This window comes from Pseudorasbora parva, chromosome 13, assembly GCF_024679245.1.
Source record: "Pseudorasbora parva isolate DD20220531a chromosome 13, ASM2467924v1, whole genome shotgun sequence".
Classification (NCBI taxonomy): Eukaryota; Metazoa; Chordata; class Actinopteri; order Cypriniformes; family Gobionidae; genus Pseudorasbora; species Pseudorasbora parva.
The window spans coordinates 27,708,393-27,732,690 of record NC_090184.1 but is presented as its reverse complement, the minus strand read 5'-3'; the positions used below and the strand labels follow the sequence as shown (position 1 = coordinate 27,732,690).

The window sequence follows — 24,298 nt, the reverse complement described above, 5'->3', positions numbered from 1 at the left end:
GCAGAATTCAGCTATTTTACAGGAACTGGGTGTAAAGTATGTGTAACGTTTTACATTGAGTAATATCAGTTGGTTAGTTAATTAATAAACAAAAAAGCAGGTATTAATATTCTGAATAATTAACTTGTTAAAGAGTGAATGGTGTTTAAATGGTCGATGTCATTAAAACCTAATGCCACGTGTACCACCGTCTCAATCTTTGAGAGTGACTAGCGACATAAAACCATAAATGTCAGAGTATACTGACAGCTCTGATTAGCGTCATTGTTGTTTTCTAGAGGAAAAAGTTTACAAAGCTCTTAACTTTTCTGCAGACTATGCAATGCAAACATTTCTGAATGGCTGATCATTGTTGGAATTGTAGTTCTCAATGTATTGTCTCTCGCAGAGGCCGTCAGTCTGAATTCCTACAGCGAACTACATTACCCACAATGCCGTGTAGCTGTGTGAGCCGTAGAGGAGGAGTGTGCCGGGTGTGCGAGCGTTACCGATGGGAAGATGGTGGAATCTGAAGCAGCAACGTGCACGATACTCCGTCCCAAACATTTCCAAAAACATTTACCATCGCAACCTGGCATTAGATATCGGTTACCCGGGGATAACCATAGATAATAAATACTAAAACTAAGATAGATTTAGAAGTATTTTGATTTCTGTGCGAGGCGCACCTTCATTGTGGTGCCTGAAGCGTGGGGCCAAACTGCACCGATCACAGTATTTTGATACTCTGGAAAGGATTTATCGGCTGGGATTGTTTATAAACCGATCACTCTCTACAGCGTGTTGTTCTCTATATTCTGTATTTTTTTTATTTGCATTTGGTGTTCGGAGCGGCTGTCGACATGCCACGAAGCAAGAAGGGGAAACGCGGTGGGAACAGTTCGAGTAAGGGTGAGTTGAACACCTCCTGCTGTCATGGGCAGTTTAAACAATCACACGCAAAATAAGCAATATTTTAGTCTTTCAAAACATCATTAAAACAAGATCATTGTAAGTTACTTGCATAATTGTGTAAATACATTTTCAATGTGTTCTGTCTTGGATTATTGTTTCTACACATGTTTTTTTCTTGTTTAAGTCTAAACCTCAGTAAATTGTAATTTATGATAAAAAGAGGAAAAAAAATGTAACATTTGAAATCCCTACATGGCTTTGATTTAGTCTTGCTGATGTGGCTGCATCCATTTACAGTTTAGCTTCATTTTTAAGAGCCAGTCTTCAAAACTTGATTTAATAAATACATTTATTAACTAATAATAACTTAAGTATTTAACTGACTGTTTTTACCTGCATTTTTAGTTAACTGCCCTTTACCTCAGCTATAAGGATAGACTCAAAGTGATTGACTGTCAGGGTTATTCAGTCTGCAGCATGACAGGTGAAGCTCATGCCAGCTCGTGTATATTTAGCCTGTGTCACGGAGCCACAACAACCGGGCCTTTCAGAACTACTCACGCGAGCTGTATTACAGAAAGAAGGTTTTGATTTAACATTTATCCATTTCTCTCAAACAAACGGTTTTCCGTCAAAAGAAAGTTTTTGTAAAGTTCACACGCAGAGCAGCGTCACGTGCAGCGTAAGCACGGCGTGTGCTTGTGTACTGCCAGTCAAACCAGGTCCAGGGTTTGATGCTATGGTTTGATGACACTCGCGTCGCGTGGTGGTAAATGCAGGCATGGCAAAACGGTTACAAGGTGTTTTAGTAGCATTTAGCACTTGATGAATGAGTACAGCAATATTATATGCATATATCTGTTCTCAAACAAAGATCATTTTTCATTTCTCATGCTTCGCTTGTCACCATCCCATCATGGTAACCCTACAAAAAAACTTTGAAACTAGCATAAGAAAACATTAAACACTACTAACCCAGATAGCAAACTGACATTGAATCAACATAGAAACGACGTTTCTCGTGACATCGAAACGACGTTGATCTCCGACGTCGATCCGGCATCGTTTTGCTCATCGAAGTAATGTTGAACCAACGTCAGACACGCCATTCAAAACTAACATAAAATCGACGTAATTGGTTTGCTTACCTAACGTTGAAACGATGTTGATTTTCAGTTGGGTGAAACAACGTTATAGAATCAACTTAAAATCGATCTAATGGTTTATACCTAATATTGATGCTGATTTCAGTTAGGTGAAGCAACTGTATAACAGTCATTTCTACTTGTTTTAAAATCTTAAATACTTAATACTAATAGATAAATACACACATCACATTCAGTTAACATTGCTTTAATATTTACCAAATACAGTTACAAATAGCCTACATAGAGTATACAAACCTTCTGTATAAAAAACATTCCCTTATGAAACAAAAATATGTTGCAGTATATTGGAAAATATCATGTAATACATTAGGCAATATATTCACATATATAGGATTTAATATTTATATTCTCCAAAATATTGCAATATATGAAAGCGGCAATCATTTGTATATTTTGCAATATATTACAGGAATATATAATATATTGTATAATACCATCAATATATTATTCCATGTATTTACAATATATTATAATATATTTCAAGTAATATATTGGTAAATATATTTTCCTTTCGTATGGGTTTACAATATAGAAAAGGCATTTACACTCAAATACACAGAAATATCAAAGTTAATTATATACCAATTTACACAAATGCAATATTTACTCAGGAATAAAACTGGTCATGTTCTTTTGCACCAAATAGCCTATATTATTTTTATTAGGGCACAAGAGATTTTAGGCAGAACATTGTCACAATTCACTATCACTGCTTCTTTTCTAACTGTGACTGAGACTATTGATTAAACTATTATGAGACAAAATGATTTCTGAAGGATCATGTGTCACTGAAGTAATGATGCTGAAAATTCAGCTTTGATCACAGGATTTACAGAAGTCAATTAAAATAGAAAACAATTATTTTAACTTGTAGTAATATTTCATAATATTACAGTTTTTACTGTATTTTTGATCAAATAGGTGCAGGTTTGATGAGTACCGGTATATTGTTTATAGTTAAGAAGTTTGATGTAATTGGCATTGTTAAATGTGCTTGGGGAAAAAAGAGATCTGAATATTGACTATACTGATATCTAGTATTAGTGTAGCAAAACTGAACAACTGTGACAGTGGAATTTGTAGACAATATTTCCATTAAATCCTCAAGAAAAAGTTTTAAGAGTTGCAAGCTTAGTAGTTTTTTTTCCCTTTCTCGTTCCCAAACACAAAACAACCTTTTTAAAATCTTCATTGCAAGTGCACAAATCCAATTCTACAAATTAAGAAACTCAGGCTCAAACGTTTGTAGATCAGTAAAATTTTGGCCAATCATGCGCATTTCTGTATGATTTACATTTAGTGATGTGTGACTATTCTTTAAAACTACACATTTCACTGTCACCGGTGCTCAGTTTTGCTATAATAATAGCAACACACACATAATAATATAGCACAGAACATGGTAGTAAATCAGCCATCTATGCAAAAGCAGAGGTCGGTGTGGTGGACTGTTGGTACATCTGTCCAGGCAAACATCTGGGGTCTTGATGCCTTTAACTGGGTATCCCTGAAAACCTGCAATAAAAATAGATCAGTTCTAAATCCATCATACATACCCTTTATCAAGCATCTCTGGTATACAGTATCACAAATGATAATTTCCAGGTTCAATTTCAATTTAGCTCAATATACAATATTTGTGGTATGATATTCCCCAAAAGGAATGATTTCTCAACTCACCCATCTGAATATTGCTTTAACATGGCATTTTATGAGAAGACCAGTGACCTTGTCACATTTCTTTTAATTTTCATATAGAATAAAAAAACCTCCACGTATTTACTAACCTCATTTGGATAAATGGAATGGTGGAAATCTTGAATCCGTGTCACAAAGCTGGTCAGTGATGTGCTGTAAAGTAAAAGGAAAGACAGATATAAGTAAAACTGTATTTTCATAGTAAGTCATTTTCTAATTAGGTCATTATTTTTTTAATTTTTTTAAAGATCTTTGTTAATAACTTTGCTTAATAATATTAACATAATAATAATAGTATTAGTAGTAGTAGCAGAAGTAATAGTAGTAGTAGTATATAAATGCTATAAAAATTATATCATGAGCTAATGAGAGTAGAAAGTGAAAAACTTTTCAATCAAGTCAAAGGAGTACCAGCAGCACCTGTTCTAAAGTTATAGTACACAAGACACAAAAATGGGAGGTACAGCCTCTCACTAATCTTAACAAAATAACAACCATCCTGACAAATACTGTATAAAACACCTCTTCTAATCCTCACATTATATCTAAAAATACAAATAAATAAGTTATTTTAGTAGTTTATCCTCCTCAAGTCCATATTTTCAGTTCAGAAATCTTCTTGAAGCCATCTTACAACCTCCATGCAGTAGATAGGTAGTTAGAGATGTTCCGATAACCTTTTTCCTTCTTGACTCCGATACCTGGGCTCAGGGTATCAGCCGATACCGAGTACTGATCTGATACTACTAGCTCTGTATGAGTTGCTAGAATTATTTTATAGTGTGCTTCAGACTTAACCCTTAATAGAACATGAACAAATACATACAGTAAACTACTGTATTTAGTACAGTATTTTTATTATCTGACATGCATATGACAGTAATATTATTTTCTTATATATTAGCGAAAAAGAACTTCAAATGCAGCCACAAATCTAGCACGCAAACTGAAAATAGGGATTTTAGTTTTACAATATAACTGTATTAAAAGAACTGCAAAAAAAAAAAAAATCTAGGATTATAAAAAAATCATATATTAATTAGAAAATAATCTCTACTACAAAACAAGTGAAAAATAAGCAATTATCTAGGCATAATTATTATTATTACATAGAGACACAGCCATGTGCACTTATGCTGAGTAAATACTATATTTATATTATCATAAGCAAGGTAGATTGTAGGGCTGGGTAAAAAAATATTGATTTCAATCCGAGTCTCCCTTTTACAAAACAATATTCATTCTTAAATCCCTGTTTTCAGTTAATGAATGAAATAAACATTGTAGTGCGCCTCCCAGCCAATAAATCACAATAAATGTATGTGCTTTAAGACTTTACAAAGTCTCAGTTTGAAAATGTTTTTTTTTTTTTAAACAAAATTTAAAAACATAAATACCGTTTTGGTGTTGTGATGTGAGATCGCTCTGCCGCAGCTCAGCTCAAGAGAACCAGTGCCAAATAAACATGGATGAGCATCTGAAAGTGTGTTAAAAGATACAGGACAACTTAATGAAATCCGTATCACTTGAGAAACATGTCAGTAACGGATTGTAAACAATGTCATGTAATCAAATCGAATTGTGAAATTTGTGTCAATACCCAGCCCTAGTAGCTTGTGATGACATGAACAGATGAACTTCATCTCCAAAGCCGTTCTGAGATTGTACTGATTAATTTGAAAAAAAACAACTAGTCATATATTAAGTAAGGGATAATGTACACCCAGGCCGGTTGTTATCGCAGAATAAACCCCTTCAGAGTGATCAGGACCCCGAGGCGAAGCGGAGCATCACTCTGAAGGGGTTTATTCTGCGATAACAACCGGCTGGGTGGACATTATCCCGCTTATTACACGGCTACTAGTCTCAAATAAATAATTATTAGACACAAAATATTGTCTCGAGATTAAATATTGTATTAGCTCTTACGCAAAGCTTCCGCGAAGGAAAACAGTTCCAACCTGCTTTAAGTCTTTATCTATTGCTGCTAAATGTTGAAAATGAATGCTGAAAGGGTTAGTTCACCCAAAAATGAAACCAAGCCTATGATTTACTAACCCTCAAGTCATTATAGGTGTATATGACATTCTTCTTTCAGACAAATACAATCAGAGTTATATTTAAAAAGTCCAGGCTAACGTTAATCCCAGCAGTAGTTGGAGCTGTGTTTGAAGTCCATAAAACATGCAGCTGTCCGTCAAATAACGTGCTCCACACGACTCCGATGGGTTAATAGAGCCTTCTGATTCGAATCGATGCGTTTGTGGAAGAAAAATATCCATATTTAAAACGTTATAAAGGAAACCCGCCTTGAAGTCTTCCATTGTAACCCACGGATGTTTAAGCCACAAGATGGCGCCAGCGTTAAGCACAGAAGTAGAACCGGTCAAGATAACTCGCAGTACCCGGATGAGCGGTGTGTGTTATCTGGAAATAACGTACCGCTGGAATGCACGATTGACCAATCAGAATCAAGTATTTCACAGAGCCGTGTAATAAACACAGATACTTCAAGACCTTTACAGCAACTAGGCTTGCTGTGATAGTCAGTGTTAGAAAAGTAGTTTTTGTTGGTATATGGTGTTAATTATTAAAAGAAAATTGTCAAAAATTGGTATCGGTGGGTCACAAAATTACAAAATCGGTGCATCTCTAGTAAAAATACATACATACAAATAAATACCTTTGAGTGGAACACTGTGCAGTATGGTCTCAGTCTCATTGGCAAACATAACTCAAAACAAACCTAGAGAAATGAAATAAAATATATTAACGAACATGACATCCTGCTATCATAACAGTTAAATTAATTATCATAACTACAATTATAACATTATATTTAGGGATGCATGATATATCAGCAAAATATCGTTATCGGACGATATATGAGCATTTTTTTAATATTATTCTTATTGATCCGATAAGAAAATGGGACCGATATATTCAAGCCGATAGATAATGTCTTATTTCCTTAAACTGAGACACAGGAGCGCTGTCCGCCATGATGGGCTTGAATTGCTCGAAATATGATTGGAATCACTTCAAACAGGAAACTACATTTTTGTGCAACATTTGCAGCAAGATTGTTGTGTTACAGCGCGTTTGTTGAGGGAAGAGCGAGTCCACGGAGTTACACCTTCATGACAAGCACTGTCAAGTTCGCTTGTGCATTCGCAGCCTTTTGTGCCATTGTAAGTTGTAATATTATATTTAATCTGTGTATGTAATTATAAAGTGCTTCATTTTATCGGTCTAGCTTCAGCGTGCGCAGTCTAAACAGAAATGCTTAGCATTAATAACTACTGGGACTGTCATATACATAACACTGTATTGAGGACTTTTTTTTGTAATAAAACGCTGTGAATTCTCTCGGTTTAGTTGTGTTTCAGTTTTGTTGTGAGAAGAGCGCGTCACCAATGCATTCTGACCAGGAGTAAAGATCGCTTGTGCATTTGCGTCATTTTAAGCATGTGTCGTAATATTAAGTTTATGTAGACAACATCTGATTGATCTCATATAGGACGCATTTTGTTGAGTTAATAACCTGCAGCCCTTTATTGTACCAATTTCAGGGAAGAGCATCCACAGGAGTTTTAGGTATTCACCTGTGTGTGATTTTGTGCGAATATAAGTTGTAATAATATATTTCCTAAGACTTGTTTGCAATACTATTTAGGCTTTTTTTTTGTTTTTGTTAGGCAATATAATTGTTGGTAACATTTCACAAATAAGGTCTCATTTGCTAATGCATTAACACGAACAGAGAGCAATAACATTTGTTAATGTTACTAATAAAATGTTTGTTTATTAACAGTCCATTTACAGTGTATTACTTAATCTTAACACACAACTTTGGATCTGAAAATGTTGAGATTAACATGAACTAAGATTGATAAATCCTGTAGAAGTATTGTTAATTCATTGTTGGTTAACTAATGCTAACAAAAATTATGTTCGGCTCATATATCGGTTATTGGCTTTCAAATATAAAGTTCTCAGTATCAGCCAAAATTTTCATAACAGTGCATCCCTAATTATATTTGTTGCCTTCTTCATTTAGCTGATTATTTAGATTACGGGCTTTTCAATGACAATCTCACTTTTTCTTAAGATTTTGTTTAATATAAAGAGCATTACACATAAAATGTATTATTATTATTATTATTATTAAACAACCTGGGGTTGATGATTTTAAATGTGAGACTTATTTCAAAAAAACATAAAAAATCTTACAGACCCCAAACTTTTGAGCTTGAGCTTACTCAAACATCATATGGTTTTATAGCCTTGGAGATTGTGCTTAACTCTGCTGGGATGCTGCAGGCCATCAGCATGGGAGGATCTAGGAACATAAAATGCAATTTGTCAAAGAGTCAAACATATTTCATATATAATGCCAGGTTTATTACAATGAACCAAGCTCTAGCTTGCAGAGGTTAAAATGTAGAAAAGAGAAAGAACAAAGTAAATAATATAAATACATTTCTTAAGATAACAGATTTTATATTTTAAGGTTTGATCATTCAGTATTGTTCATGTGTATATATATATATATATATATATATATATATATATATATATATATATATATATATATATATATATAATTTTGTGAAAGAAAACTACAGATGCATGGTGATATAGGTGAGATATATTGTGAAATTAATGCAATACATATTAAATTATGAACTTCCTCTGTTCACCTGATTCTGTCAAAAGCTCCATTGAGAAATGTTGAAACCTTGGGAGCTTCCTCCTAGGTTGTAGAGGGTGTTTTTCAGTCCTGTAATAATTTTTTATGATATCAATATTTGTTTACAATGAGTTTTCATCTGATTTTCGGCTACGTGTAAGTGACGTCACCGATTAGTGTTACATCGCATACTTTTAGGTTAAATAAATTAGCTTACTAATTACCAGCTAAACCTTTGCATAACTATCAAAAAATGTTTTCTACACATAAAGAAGTGATTATAACCCCAAACTTTCATAAGCAAGAGCTCAATCGATAGCCTGTTATGTTAGCTCTTCTGAAAACGGCTAATGCTAACTGACGTTTTCGAAGACACGTAACCATTTCTATAAAGTAAATATTCAACAGAAGCGTGTCAATTACAGGTAAGAAACGTGTCAGGAACAGTTTTATGTATTATTTGTGTGATTTTAGAGACTATAAACTCACCTGGAACCAGTGAAAACAGCGAGAGACGGAGTTTTGCTGCTTGTCAGTTGACGGTTCCCAGTTTCCATGGCAACTCCGAGCCGCTCCAGTGTTTGAACGGTTTGAACGCAACTCGAATATATTAACGCGCACGCACATTAAACACGTCACAATCAAGCAGCATTTGCACAAATAAACATACAGTTAACATAGAGTTAAACCATGACATCATTTAAAATCTCATTAAATATGTAATTATTACAAAAACGCTTTTGTGATCCAGTCTAGTGCTTTCAGATTCTTTAAACCCTATATAGTATACATGAAATAGCTTCAATCATACAAATCAAAAGTGTTTGCTGTCAAGATGCTCTTTCCCCCCCCCGCATCTGACCACAGAAAGTCCCTTCTGAAGTCAGTAGTGTCACTTTTCAAACGTTCTTTGATGGGTAATTATTTTAATTAATTAATTATTTTAGTAATTATTTTAAACTCAAAATGGGTTTGGTGCACACAGGGATAAAAACGTACCTAATGTGTAAAATGTAATTACTCTGCATTTATTTTCTCTAATGTTGTTGGCCTACATGGTATCATGGATTCTAGCAAACAAATACCAACAGATAAAAAATATTTACCAATGAATAATATATATATATATATATATATATATATATATATATATATATATATATATATATATATATATATATATATATATATATAGGCTATAATATAATACAGCCTAGCTTTAGAAATAGTAAACATGCAAAAACTCACTTGAAACTATATGATGCATGAATATATTTTCAGATAGCCTATGTAGCCTACACATATTTACACATAAAATGAAATATCCTCTTTAAGCTTTATTTTCTATGCATTTGCAAATATAGGCTATTTCAATATATTTAATTGTTTCACGTATTGTAGCCTAAATATTATTTCTGTGTGGGATTATCGTCCTTCGTGTGTTTTTGACCTGTACTTACGCACCAATCTTTCATTCTTTTTACTGCTTTCATTTAGTAATTTTAATTCGTCGGCATCCGACGACAAAAAAAAAAAAAAAAAAAATCTGGGAAACTTCAAAGACTTGGTATTTAAATATCAACCACTTCTATAAACTTGTGGAGATTACTTAAAAGTTTTTTTCATAATGAATTAAAAGACATAGGCTATCCTATTTCCATAAGAATTCGGTTCAGGCGATGGTCTGATTCCTCTAACCAAGTTTCAACATATATTAGACGTTATTTTGACCATATCCGTCAGCCGTATATCGTTGGAAAGTCAACCTCATTTCAACGTGGAATCAACGTTATATTTTCGACGTAATAACGTTCTGATGTACCGACCAAATAGTGAACGTTGATTCAACGTTGAAATTTAATTGACGACTGATACTGACCTTTACAACCAAAAATCAACGTTGAAACGACGTCTGTTTGCTATCTGGGAAATATCCCACATAATCTTAAACTTTCACAAAAGAAACACATAACACTTAATTTTGGCATTTACTGGCCCTTTTGAATATCATTAAAAGGGGGCTGGGAAATATAAATCCCAGCTCAGTTTTAGTTTAAAATAAACAAGTTCATAAAACGTTAAAAAAAATGAAACAACTTTAAAATGACTAAAAATGTGTCAGTTTTTAGACCTCAAAAGAAAAAGATTTCTAAATACTCATCAAAGTTAATTTGATTGAACTACCAGTAATTTTTCATTTGAGTTGGCTCCTCTCAACCATTTTATATTGGGTGTTAGGGTTTACATTGTGGTCTTTGCTGGTTTCAGGGGGTTTCACAGCTGCTTTAAGATTGTTGTTTGTAGACCAGACCAGCACACCATTTTAGGTATTTATAGCAGGGCTGTAATTTTAAAAGATTTGGGAAGTCATTTGAGGGCCCCTTCATACTGCAATTAGTAACTTCTGTGTTAGCTGGCCTTGTCTACAACAGTTGAAGTCGTAATGTCAAAATGATCTCGGATAACATCTGTGAGTAGTTTAATCTCTCTCTTCCTCCTCTTCACTGTGAGCAGGTTCACTTCGACAGGAAGTGCTTCAGCTGCAGTTGTCAAAAACTGCCCTGTCACGTACAGGTAGCGTGACCTGATCTTGATTGTGACCTCATGCGTCTCATCCCATTAATGTTTAATGAGCAGCATGTAAATGTCCATTCATGTGTATTTGTTTACATTTCATATCATTTCTCTAATGGTGTTCATTATTTGAGAGCCAAAATTCCCCACAAGCATATATCACTTGAAACCTGACATATAGACCAGTGCTTCCCACCATTTTTTGTGTGTGTATTGTACAGTCACACCAAGTACCATGGCAGAAATGTGTTCCTTTATCTCATATTATACTGGAAATAATGTATAATTTCCAGAGGCATTATTATTTATTATTATCATCTCACAATCTTTCACGTGTTTCCACTGTTCTTTGGGCAATTATAAAGATAGTTTTGTTAATCATCCCAGTAGTCATATGCACTTTTTCAGAGGTGAAATTTAAATACCAAAGGACCCCCCTGGGCTATTCAGACCCCTGGTTGGGAATCACATTTGTCTAGTCGGTTGCAGATTATGGTCTACTACATGATTAAGCTTCTGGAAAGTTCTGGAACTCAAGTCAGAATATTTGGACTAACTGCTTCTGTCCACATTTTGACTTTGAAAAGTCTGAGGGTATTTTGAATTGTCTCAGATGTGTTTTTCATTAATTGCCATTCTGCACTCCTACTCCACATGGCATCCATTCCATGCTGAATACTCTGCTGCTTCCCATCTCATTCCTGCTGATCTGATGTCTTATGCTGATTAGTACGACAGTTAGTACACACTACCATTTCAAAGCCTATTGAGCTGCCACATTGATATTAATGAGAGATTTCTTTTATTGTGGCCAGACTGCGAACAAAAGAGACTTCATTATAAACAATCGGGAAACCTTACTGACCCCAAACTGTTGAGCAGTATTGTATCATGTGCATTAAGCAGACCAACTTACAAACAAGTAAAATATTCACTAAAATCCTCCCAAGGAAATCAGACTAATCAAGATAAATCATGATTAAATCAATCTAACCAGCAGTTTAAAACCCAGATAAATAATAGTTTAAAGTGGTTTGATTGAATCTTTTCAAGAGTATGAACTGTTTAGACCTCCCTTTTAGAGATTAGCTTGATTTCAGTAGATTATTGATCCAGAGTGGATCAGTGCAGAGAGACAGTGATTGATTTAAAGAGGATGGAGTCTCTGAGGATATTTATCCATTTTAATCCATGTCTGCCTGGATTATTGATACATGGTTTTATTACCTCCATTTTAGTTCATTTTTTTAAACATTTCATTTACAAATCATCATATTTCTGAATATTCAATTGACCGTTCCATGTTATAAACTAAAAGTCTGCTGCTGGACTTGTACAGAAAAACAGGTAGGCCATTTTGTGTGTGTTGGTGTGTCTGTCTTTGAGAGAGGCCACACTGAACTTTGGCCTTAAAGGGATAGTTTGCCCAAAAATGAAAATTGTCATCATTTACTCAACCCCAAGTTGTTCCAAACCTGTATGAGTTTCTTTCTTCTGCTCAACACAAAGGAAGATATTTGGAAGATTGTTTGAAGATCGATTGTTTGTAAAAACTATGGTAGTCCATGGTTGCCGAGATCTATTTGGTTGCAAATATTCTTCCAAATATCTTCCTTTGGGTTCAAGACTGTTGTAGTACTCGAGATCGGTCTTAGTCTCGAGACCACTTTTTAAAGGTCTTGGTCTCGTCTCGGTATCGACCGCATTTTTACTCGGTCTCGGGCGAAGATGACTCTGGATTTTGTCTCAACACCGGTCAAGACCACAGCTGAGGGCATATAAAGAGCAGAGAACTCCATCCCGCACACACTCTCTCTGTCTTCAAAATAAGCACCACCTTAGCTCTCTCTCATATTTCACATATTAATCTAAATGAAAAGTTCAGAAGACCGAATCCATGTTGAACATTCCGCATTCGGACAATTGTTTTGAATTACCGCTCAGTGTGAATTGCGCTCAAAAAACGTTGATCTTCTCTGACCAGCTAAACAGCTGACATAAATCATACTTTAAATAAACAGGAAACAAATTCTATCCAGTTATGAAGTGTTTTCTGTGTGACAAACCTTCTGCGATGTTCTAACAGCCGGGATTCACACACAACGGGTCTGCTAATGTCCGATTCACGACCAAATGACTCTGAACCGAATCATTTTTACGACGGAAATAAGAACTGATCTGTTCAACACTGAACTGAACAAATCAGTTTAATCATTAACTTGGAACACCTCAGAAATGAGAACACAAGTATGCTTACCCAATTTAGCAAGAGTGGAGAGTAAGAATTGTTAGTTTTAACCATCCACAGTATTTCAGTTTATGTATGTTGAGTCTGTAGTAAAATAAATAGTCTAAAATCATTTTAGACTGGAGTGAGGTGAAAACAGAACAAAGTTGTTTGCTAGCTGATCATTTTATTAAATTGGATATGGCAGAAAAGTTGGCTATTTGCTAACTGTTAATGCTATTTTTAATATTGATATGATTATATACCAAAACAATTCAACATAAGCAAAAATTACAGTTTCGTTGCATTTTTTAAATTTATTGTCAGTATTACGCTCGCAGATCACGTGGATATGCTACTTTTTACTGTGTGTGTGTGCGTGCGCGTGTGACCAGGTCTGTCAGCTACCACCAAAGACCATTTTTGACTTAGGAAAAACCTTGCACATGTGAGATATTTGTTAAATCAAACTGTAGTTAATCAAAATAAAATGCAAGTACAGGGTTTCTTTTCCTTGCTGTTGCACAATAAAGCTGCACAATAACATTTTAAAAATATGTACATATATCAAATAATTTGCTTAAGCAGCATACTAATCCGTATGATACATATTCCACCTCCTGTTATTTACATTCATTTAAGACATAATGGACTGTGTCTGAGATTAATACCTCATCGAGATTAGCATTTTTAGGGAACTTTGAGTTTTAAAATGGACGTGAGCGCTTTTCACAAAACAAACACGCCCTCTGTCAGTGTCAGTTTGGTGTTTATGTCCACCATAGACCGTAAAGAATATGGACACGTTGTCTTCAGTGCCTCCCATTGACGAAAAGTTAAGTGTTATTTGCTTATAGAAGAAAAAGATTAATTCCCGCAAAGCTGCAATGCCTTTTGATTATTTGATCAAAACTTCTCTCATGGTACACTTACACACCCACACATACGAGAGAAGTGCCAATCATATGCATATTCCACATTTTATCATAAGTGTGGGGACTTGCACTGGTCTTGGTCTTGACTCGGTCTCTGCCCTTCAAAGTCTCGGTTTAGGTGGTCTTGACTACAACACTAGTGTTCAGCATGACAGAATTTTCATTTTTGGGTGAACTATCCCTTTAATCGGATCTCTGTTTCTTGGATGTGATGTGAAGTTGCTGAGGACTAGTGAAAAGTGGGCTTTTTTATTGGTTTTCTATAGTCAGACTGTTCACACATTATGTCAAGTTACATTTAAAGTAAATGGGACACTAGATTATTAAAACGGGGCACTGACCGGTTTTCGCCATCCTACATGCATGTTTGTTTTATCTGAGCACTGAAGTATATCATCTGGCTTTGTATGAGCACAGTGTTGGACCAACATTTAACACTGTTGGTTTAGGTACATGAACTTTGTGGACAGCTGAAACACACATGATCACGCTGACCCATCCATCCACTAACCTACAATCATTCCCTTTTGTGTTTCCTTGCTCTTTTATATATTCAAACCAACTGTTCAATATGTTCGACTGTTCAATATGTATCTTCATCTTGTCTTTCCTCTGTTTCAGGGAGGAATGGGGTGAGAGGCGAGTCTGGTGTGAGTGATGATGATTTGGCATCTGATGTTCTCAGTCACTGTAGCAGCGCCAGTGAGAGCACATCTGTCATAGAGGAGGGCACAGGTACACGCACAATTACAGTTGAATAAATAAAGATCCACAAACTTTATCACGTGTATTGCCCCTAGCACATCCACATACTGACACTTTGTGCTATGCAGGTGAGGTGGTAGATGAACAAACTGCTCAGGAAGAAACGGAAGACAAACTGAAACAATGCATCGACAATCTGATGGACAAAAGGTAACAATACGCTAAAAACAACTTTCTTCAATCACAGTTACTAAAAAGCATTTAAGATCTAGAGCTGTTTCACGCTGTTGTTTTTTGTTTTTCAGTGCTAAGACCCGTCTAGCTGCATTAGAAAGCCTGCGCTTGGCGTTTTCCTCCAGAGTCTTGTATGAATTCCTGTTAGAGAGACGTTTCACCATCAGTGACTGTCTGGAGAGGAGCTTGAGGAAAGGTGGGCATAGGGCTGTGTTTTCAGTTTTTTTTATAGTTTTCTGTCATATGTTTGTTAATGTTTTATTAGCTCAACTTACAGCCTGCTTGCTCTAAAGATATCAAAGTCATTATTACCACTTTGTCCAAAACTAACTAATTTTAAAGGGGTGATGAATTGAGAAATCAACTTTTCCTTGAACTTTTGATATATAAAAGGTCATGGTTATATAAGAATATCCTCTAAGTTTCAGAGCTGAAAACTTCCTAGTTAGTCAAAGAAAAGCTTTTATAGACACTATGCTCAGCAAACGGTCCTGTGCTTTATACTGACGTCAGTGCGCGATGAAACACCGCCTCTACAGAGCATCTAATCCAGTAGCCCACCCACCAACTCATGGAGGGCTTGTGCGAGCTGGTCAACAACATAAACATGCCGAGGAAGATTAAGATATTGCGCTATTCCTGGTTGTGGAAGAACACAGTCGCTCCATAAGCTTCCTTCAGATCCTAATTTTAGGAATGTATGGTTGAACTTTATTTTTAAAGAAATGCCAATGGGGAAGACAGTGGCGTTTACTTCATTTCACTGCGGAATCGTTTGTAAACAAATCTCCTGTCCGACAGAAATAGTGCAATACACATGTGAGTAAAACGTGTTTTTATATGTAATAGCATTGTTATAGATCGTTTTGCTTATGTGTACGTGTCTAACAGAGCAAACATTTAGCATGCTGGACTCAGACACCTATGGGCCAGAGCTCGCAAAGCCTAGCAGGCTGATGAATCTCGTGATATTCCGTTCTTGTTCTGCTATTCTCTCTCAGTCTCAAGTTGACATCTGAAGGGCGCGCCGAAACGTGTATGTGTGTGCGTGCGGTTCGCGCTTGTATCGTCCGATCTTGCGGGCTATGTATCATAAAAATAATAGTCCAATCAAACGCGGACAGATGAGAAATAAAACATTGTGTTTGCTTGATAAAGACGTTTACGAACAATGTGTTCGAGATAATCATTCTGGTTGCTGCTTCTCCCTCATCCTCTCCTCACTGACAGGGGAGCTTAAGCTCAATAAATATGCAAATCTTCTCCAATCCTAGCCGTGAGCGTTTACTTCCAAGTCTCCAGTGCGTCACACCCATCAAAACCAGTGTAGAAAATAGCCTATTACTTATTAGTGATGATGTTTTTGAATGTAAAAATCACAAGAACATCATTAGTTGACCTCAGACAACAGTATAAAAAAATTAAAAAAGCCAGTTCATGACACTTTTAATAGCTACAAAGGGCCAAAAAAAAGATTGTAGGGCCGTGGGCCAAAGATACAGTATTGTTATACATATATATAATTGTACTGCTATTATATATAATAATAGCAGTACAATGTGACTAACCAGAATAATCAAGGTTTTTAGTATATTTTTTATTGCTACGTGGCAAACAAGTTACCAGTAGGTTCAGTAGATTGTCAGAAAACAAACAAGACCCATCATTCATGATATGCACGCTCTTAAGGCTGTGCAATTGGGCAATTAGTTGAAAGGGGTGTGTTCAAAAAAATAGCAGTGTCTACCTTTGACTATACAAACTCAAAACTATTTTGTACAAACATTTTTTTTTCCTGGGATTTAGCAATCCTGTGAATCACTAAACTAATATTTAGTTGTATGACCACAGTTTTTTAAAACTGCTTGACATCTGTGTGGCATGGAGTCAACCAACTTGTGGCACCTCTCAGCTGTTATTCCACTCCATGATTCTTTAACAACATTCCACAATTCATTCACATTTCTTGGTTTTGCTTCAGAAACAGCATTTTTGATATCACCCCACAAGTTCTCAATTGGATTAAGGTCTGGAGATTGGGCTGGCCACTCCATAACATTAATTTTGTTGGTTTGGAACCAAGACTTTGCCCGTTTACTAGTGTGTTTTGGGTCATTGTCTTGTTGAAACAACCGTTTCAAGGGCATGTCCTCTTCAGCATAGGGCAACATGACCTCTTCAAGTATTTTAACATATGCAAACTGATCCATGATCCCTGGTATGCGATAAATAGGCCCAACACCATAGTAGGAGAAACATGCCCATATCATGATGCTTGCACCTCCATGCTTCACTGTCTTCACTGTGTACTGTGGCTTGAATTCAGAGTTTGGGGGTCGTCTCACAAACTGCCTGTGGCCCTTGGACCCAAAAAGAACAATTTTACTCTCATCAGTCCACAAAATGTTCCTCCATTTCTCTTTAGGCCAGTTGATGTGTTCTTTGGCAAATTGTAACCTCTTCTGCACATGCCTTTTTTTTAACAGAGGGACTTTGCGGGGGATTCTTGAAAATAGATTAGCTTCACACAGACGTCTTCTAACTGTCACAGTACTTACAGGTAACTCCAGACTGTCTTTGATCATCCTGGAGGTGATCATTGGCTGAGCCTTTGCCATTCTGGTTATTCTTCTATCCATTTTGATGGTTGTCTTCCGTTTTCTTCCACGTCTCTCTGGTTTTGCTCTCCATTTTAAGGCATTGGAGATCATTTTAGCTGAACAGCCTGTCATTTTTTGCACCTCTTTATAGGTTTTCCCCTCTCTAATCAACTTTTTAATCAAAGTACGCTGTTCTTCTGAACAATGTCTTGAACGACCCATTTTCCTCAGCTTTCAAATGCATGTTCAACAAGTGTTGGCTTCATCCTTAAATAGGGGCCACCTGATTCACGCCTGTTTCTTCACAAAATTGATGACCTTAGTGATTGAATGCCACACTGCTATTTTTTTGAACACACCCCTTTCAACTAATTCAACTAATTGCCCAATTGCACAGCCTTAAGAGCGTGCATATCATGAATGCTGGGTCTCATTTGTTTTCTGAGAATCTACTGAACCTACTGGTAACTTGTTTGCCACGTTGCATAAAAAAATATACGAAAAACCTTGATTATTCTGGTTTGTCACATTGTACTGCTATTATTTTGAACAATACTTTAAGTCGCATTTTATCCGATTATATTAATTTTTATTATACATTATTATTTTTATTAATTATATATATATATATATATATATATATATATATATATATATATATATATATATATATATATATATATATATATATATATATATATATATATATATATAATATTTATTTATATATATATATATATTTATTTATATATATATATATATATATATATATATATATATATATATATATATATATATATAAATTATAATATATGTGTATGTATATATGTGATATAACACAGCAGGCCAAATCAAAGGCCATCACGGACCAACTTTGGTCTGCAGTCCCTGGTTTGGGCATCTATGCTGTAGAAGCTTTTGTAGGACTGATGTTTGGAGTGTGTGATTTATTTGTGTGGGGAGAAATCCCAAGCTGCACTTAGACATGTATCTGTTGTTTCTCTCACTTGGCAAATGAACTGGTTTGACTTACTAGTAAAGCCTCATTCCCTATAGGTGGAGGAGAAGAGCAGGCAGCTGCTGCAACAGTGGGCGCTCTCTTGTGTATGCAGCTTGGGGGTGGAGATGAAGGTGAGGAAGGCTTCAAGATGCTCCGCCCCATCCTCAGCTCCATCCTAATTGACACCTGTGCCAGCCTGTCAGCGCGACAGAGTGTGAGTAATGCCTTAATATATGTTCATAAACTCGTATTAGATCTATTACATTGACTTTTAAAATGTGATTGTTTACCTTTTGTCAGTGTGCTCGAGCTCTGGGTATTTGCTGCTATGTGTCTGCCTCAGACGACCCAGAGGTAGGATCAGATCTTTTAAAAAGCATATTAATATTTATATATATCCATGTTTGTAGAAGTGTCATCTGTCTTTTTCCACCTGTGTTTTTCAGGACCTGATAAAATCTATTGGACATTTGGAGAGTGTGTTTGTAGGTGCATATCCCCTGGGTGATGGGACTCTGCCCTCTGTCAAAGCTGGGACCCCTGCGCTCCACAGCGCCGCCCTACAGGCTTGGGCTCTGCTCTGCACCCTCTGTCCTGCATCACGCATCAACACCATTCTCAACCAGTGAGTTTGACTTGCAAGAAAACACATCTGTGCACAAATTTAACAATAACCAGGGGTGAGTGGGGGTTGATATGGCAAAAGTATCATATCATATAGGATTTTTTTTCAGGAAAATCATTATTCACTTTTTTTTTTCAAGTTACAGAGCAGCACAGCCAAACTAATTTCCCTATTTCATTTTTTTTTGTCTTACTAGGTAATAAAAGAAAAAAGAATGTAATCTTTGTCATTTTTATCTTTGTTATTAAAATTAAGAACAAAGATGCACAATACAAATGCAATATAATTTGCAAATGAAATAGCGTTTTTTTCCACAGTAGCTATATGTACATGAAGTTGAATAAAAAAAATGTAAAAATAAAACACTACATGAACTGTATTAAGTATATATACACTGATTCTTATTTAACCTACTGAAGTTATTCAGTAAAGAGCAGTGAGTGATTTTTTTTTTTTTTTTTGATTTACATTAATGACAAATGGCAGCAGATTTATTAGGCTGCTGTCACTTTAAGACCTCAAGCATGGAGCTAATAGACAGATACTCATCTCGACGGTTTATGTAAACCTTGTGTGCTTCCCAATTCTTATTTGTGCATCCTCGTTTCCTTTCCTAGCCTCCTTTCCTCGCTCCTTAGCTCCACCCCTTCAGGACGCGAGGGAAAGGCGCGAGGAAAAGACGCGAGGGCGGAGGAATTGAATCAAGTGAATTGATATATCCTCGCTCCGTTTAACGTCACTTTAAAGCGGCGTCAATTAATGATGACGCCGCTGGATTTAGTCGGGATTCTTGAACATTAGAGATAACTATTTATATTGTATGCTTCAGCCTCCACAAAATACCACGTGTCCATATTTTAATCAATATTACCAGTTATTATTAACAACGAATTCCAGTTAACTGCTTTTTCGTTGTATAATATTAGTTTCTATTTGTTTCTTTCATTTTCTTGTGCTGTGATATAATTCTGCAACTGTCTGGTGTTATTATCTGACAAACATTTGTGTCTTGTAGATGTAAAAATAATAATAATGACTGAATAATGACAATAACTGTGGCGCGATGTGAAGTGGAAGGAGAATTAATGCGTGCGTCACGTATAGTTAAAACACTTGCGCAAAGGATCCACCTGTGTATCCTTGCTCATGACTCCTCAGGAAGCCTCCTCACTCCTCCATCCTCCATCCTCGCCTCCTCACGGTGCAATTAGAGAACTGGGATCTCCTACAAGATGGCTGAGCTCCATCGGTTTCCAGGTCATAGGATGGAGGAGCGAGGAAATGAGGAGGGATATTGAGAAGCACCCCTTGTGTGTATTTGACAGTTAAAGCATGCTCAATTATGAATAACTGCAACATTACATGAGTGTAAGCCTACCTCTGCGTTAACGTGATGTGAATGTATGGCGTTTTACAGTATGTTGGAGGCACCAGAGCTTCAACTGATAGAATATACTGTAGCACGATACAACAATATTTCTTCAAAAGCAGATTGTGGAAATATTCTAATTAAATTGTGATATCGCACACCCCTAACCAGGGTCCCTGCAGGTTCTTAAAAGACTTAATTCAATTTGATCAAATGTAAGATCATAGGGGCTTTAGGGATTAGGCTTTAGTCAAATTAGCGCACTTAAGTAGCCTTTATAAACATGCCTTAGAAAAAAAATTACTGGTGTGCATCTTGAGAAAAAACTATGGCACAGACATTTTAAGATATGTGCAAGTTACTTTCAGTTAAAACATGCGACTAGCTTAAGCCTTTTCTTTGAAACCAGGGGGAAAATTCTTAAAGGGTTTAACAAAAGTCATAATTATAATTTTAAGATGTCTCAAAAAATAGGAATCAAGGTATGACGTAATGTGATTTTTAATAAAGTTCAAAATGTTCACATTAAAAAAGCAGAGCTGTTGCACTTTCTGCTGACTTGTTCTTTCAGAGCAGTTCACAATCAATGAATACAGCATATGCCTGTATGCCAGGCGATTGTCAATGCATCAACAGTACATTATAAACAATGTATTGTCAAAATTCCAGCATTATTATATTTTGTCAATAGAAATATTTATATGCGATGCCAAAGGCTACTTATGCTAATCACTCCGATTAATAAATACACATGATTATAGAAAATACCAGAGACCAGAACTTCAAATCATATATGATTATAATCGTGAGTTTATTTGGCTTCATCTGTCTCTTTCCTGTGTCTTTGTTAATACCGGGCTAAAGCAACCTCATATCTCATAAATTACATATACTCTGCATCAACCCGTATAACTAATGGTTTTCACTCCATGAGCTCCCTCTGTTGCTGTGGCTGGAAGGATAACTGTATAGTAAATGTCTAAGTGAATAATGAACATATAATGTCTCAAGTTTTTTTGTTATGCTTTTATCTGGGTGAATAAAAAGCCACGTGACAACCCAGATAGAGTGCAGATGGTCCAATTTGTCTGTAATATGATCTTTCTCTTTGTCTGTATTTTAGCCACTTGCCACGTCTGCATGCGAGTTTAGAAAGCAGTGAGGTGAACTTCAGGATCGCTGTGGGAGAGACCATCGCTTTGCTATATGAACTGGGCCGTGACATCGATCAGGTGTGTATTGTTAAGTGTTGAATAGGTCTGAGTGCCAGGATGATGGCTGTGTACATAATGTGTGTTGTGTCTCAGGAGTTCGAGTATGAGGACTGCGATGCATTGTGTGACAGTTTAAAGAGTCTAGCGACTGATGGAAACAAACATCGTGCTAAAAACGACCGCAGGAAACAGCGCTCAATCTTCAGAGAGGTGCTACACTACATTGAGGTGAGGGGAGAACTGCAACTGTGGCCTTTTTATTTTTAAATAATGTCAGTTAATTACATCCAAATGTTTTATAGCAACATTGCATACTGTGCTAATTATCCGGGTTGATCCAGGACTGTCAAATATGATTATGGTTTAAAAATGCACATACATCAGACTGATCCTTCTCTCCCATTGTTTTAGAATGAAGATTTCACAGAGGAGAAGATCCAGTTTGGGGTTGAGGCCATCTACATTGACGGCTGGATGCGCCACAGGATTTATGATACCTTTAAGGAGGTGCTCGAGTCTGGAGTCAGACACCACCTACAAGTGAGGAGGACCAATTGCAACTCCCTGTTGGCACACATAACACTATGTAGTACTTGAGAAATTTGATTTCATTCTAATTAATATTAAAGGAACTGTATGTAAGAAATATATTTCAGTTAATCATAAAATGGCCCTAATTTGTCACTAGACATATAGAAATCATGTTAATTTCAAATCACTGACAACAGTAGTCCTGCCAGGCCCTCAACTGATGTTGATGTTGACATGTTGTGTTTTGTAGTACCAGTTTTGGCCACAATCTTACACACACTTCCTTTAATTTTAATGATCTTAAATGATTTCTTAAAATCCATACACAAAACTAATTAGAAAATTAATGTTTTATAGTGCTCTATGCCAGCAGTTGTCAAGGGTTTTGACTCCATTGCCTCCCCATTGTCTAGAACAATATTTGAAGGCCCATGCATTTAGGCTAATAGTTTCCATGTTGTATTCAAACTTTGTACCTTTTTTGTTGTTGTATATTTTGCATTTTTTTGTAAGCTATTTAAACTTCTTTTTATGCTTGTTTTTGTCTTAACGCCCCTTTTGACGTTTGCTGTGCTTCCCTAGTGGGCCCACTGCTATAAAGTGTTTATTATAGAATTTTTGTGTCCGTTTGTGTAGTTTAATCCTTTGCTGAGGGATATTTTTGGACTTGGACCTCCTCTCATCCTGGATGCATCTGTTAAAGCCAGCAAGATCTCCCGCACAGAGAGGGTAATATTTCACCTTTTCATTTAATAGCGTAATCACGCTAAATTGGCACTGACATAAAAGGTCTTTGTTTGCAGAGTGAAGACGATTGATTCAAATTGTCTTCAAAGATCATTTTTATTAATGAAAGCAGCACCCTTTATTTCCAATTTAAGTTTTTGCATGCATATTCATCTAACTTTGGCTTGTCTCTTTACAGCATCTGTTTAACTCTGCTGCATTCAAAGCTCGGACTAAATTGAGGAACAAAGTGAGGGACAAACGTGCCGATGTGATGTGAGGAAGAAGGCGACACACAGAGAGAGAGAGAAACACTACATCCTTAAAATCCTCTCAGCTCACTTGAAATTATATTTTGACATACTGCCAAGCCAGAGACCTGACAAAATGTGCGTGTGACTGACTGTGTCTGCTTGTGTGCGAGTGTGAAAGGCTGGGTGTGTGCACGTGTGTATGCGGTGTTTTTATTTAACATCACAGTGTGTGATAGCTAGGAATCCTGCAATTAAACAAAACATGAAATATTGTATCTTTATAACAACCTTTTATAAGGATGTATTCAGCTTTTCTGTTGAAACCTGTTTTACCTCCTTGAGTTTTGGGAAAAAATGTTTTTATCACTGAAACACTTTTTACAGCTTTGCAACAAAGAGGCCAAGAAAAATTAATTCATTGTAGTTTTTCTATATGCATTTTATAAATGAACTGCTGATGCACCTATGATCTCATGATGCAAACATTTGAAAATACATATTGGACTGCAGGTTTCAAGAGTTATTAGTGTAGACATTTTTGTTAAATCTCTCTCACTGCCACTGAATCAACCATGTTTTACATCATACTCATCTGCTGAAAAGGTTTTTTTTTTTTTTGGCTCCAAGTGTGACGGTCAGTTAGGAATCTTACACCCTGTACCCTCAACCCCCAAGCTTAGTTTTGACCATTTAGATCCTGGTTCCAACATCTATTTGACATTATTCTTAAATATCAAAGCTACCTTTTCATTACATTTTTTGAAGAAAATGTACTGTATGCAACATCCAGACTTTTGAAGATAAATAAATTATGTAATTATCCTTCACAGACTTGGAAGCTTTTTAAAAA

General features: G+C 36.0%; 1 protein-coding gene and 1 long non-coding RNA gene across 11 annotated transcripts; one reads left to right on the top strand and one right to left on the bottom strand.

Annotated features, from left to right (window-relative positions):
• Positions 1 to 462: 462 nt before the first annotated feature.
• On the top strand, positions 463 to 24,277 carry ifrd2 (interferon-related developmental regulator 2). Of its 2 annotated transcripts, XM_067413674.1 has the most exons (13): positions 463 to 891; positions 10,969 to 11,028; positions 14,812 to 14,925; positions 15,024 to 15,105; positions 15,201 to 15,325; positions 18,786 to 18,943; positions 19,030 to 19,083; positions 19,176 to 19,354; positions 21,847 to 21,955; positions 22,031 to 22,165; positions 22,349 to 22,477; positions 23,105 to 23,197; positions 23,394 to 24,277. In XM_067413674.1, exons 1-13 carry the CDS (start codon positions 843 to 845, stop codon positions 23,472 to 23,474), a joined length of 1,368 nt encoding a protein of 455 aa, XP_067269775.1. In that variant the 5' UTR covers positions 463 to 842; the 3' UTR covers positions 23,475 to 24,277. The 2 variants fall into 2 exon arrangements, with proteins under 2 accessions (XP_067269775.1, XP_067269776.1); XM_067413675.1 differs by lacking the exon at positions 10,969 to 11,028.
• LOC137038781 (uncharacterized) lies at positions 2,232 to 9,109 on the bottom strand. Of its 9 annotated transcripts, none has more exons than XR_010897557.1 (8): positions 8,944 to 9,109; positions 8,465 to 8,544; positions 7,995 to 8,103; positions 6,445 to 6,507; positions 5,362 to 5,428; positions 5,159 to 5,238; positions 3,851 to 3,914; positions 2,232 to 3,578 (listed from the first exon to the last, which is right to left on the bottom strand). It is a non-coding gene; the product is annotated as an uncharacterized lncRNA (long non-coding RNA). The 9 variants fall into 9 exon arrangements; XR_010897558.1 differs by having other exon boundaries at positions 8,024 to 8,103; positions 8,944 to 9,108; XR_010897555.1 differs by having other exon boundaries at positions 7,999 to 8,103; positions 8,944 to 9,107.
• Positions 24,278 to 24,298: the final 21 nt, after the last annotated feature.

Coding starts and splice junctions, on each gene's coding strand:
- ifrd2 (XM_067413674.1), top strand. CDS start 843: ATGCCACGAAGCAAGAAGGGGAAACGCGGTGGGAACAGTTCGAGTAAG. Junction 892..10,968: donor TGGGAACAGTTCGAGTAAGG/GTGAGTTGAACA, acceptor CACTGTGAGCAG/GTTCACTTCGACAGGAAGTG. Junction 15,326..18,785: donor GGAGAGGAGCTTGAGGAAAG/GTGGGCATAGGG, acceptor CATTCCCTATAG/GTGGAGGAGAAGAGCAGGCA.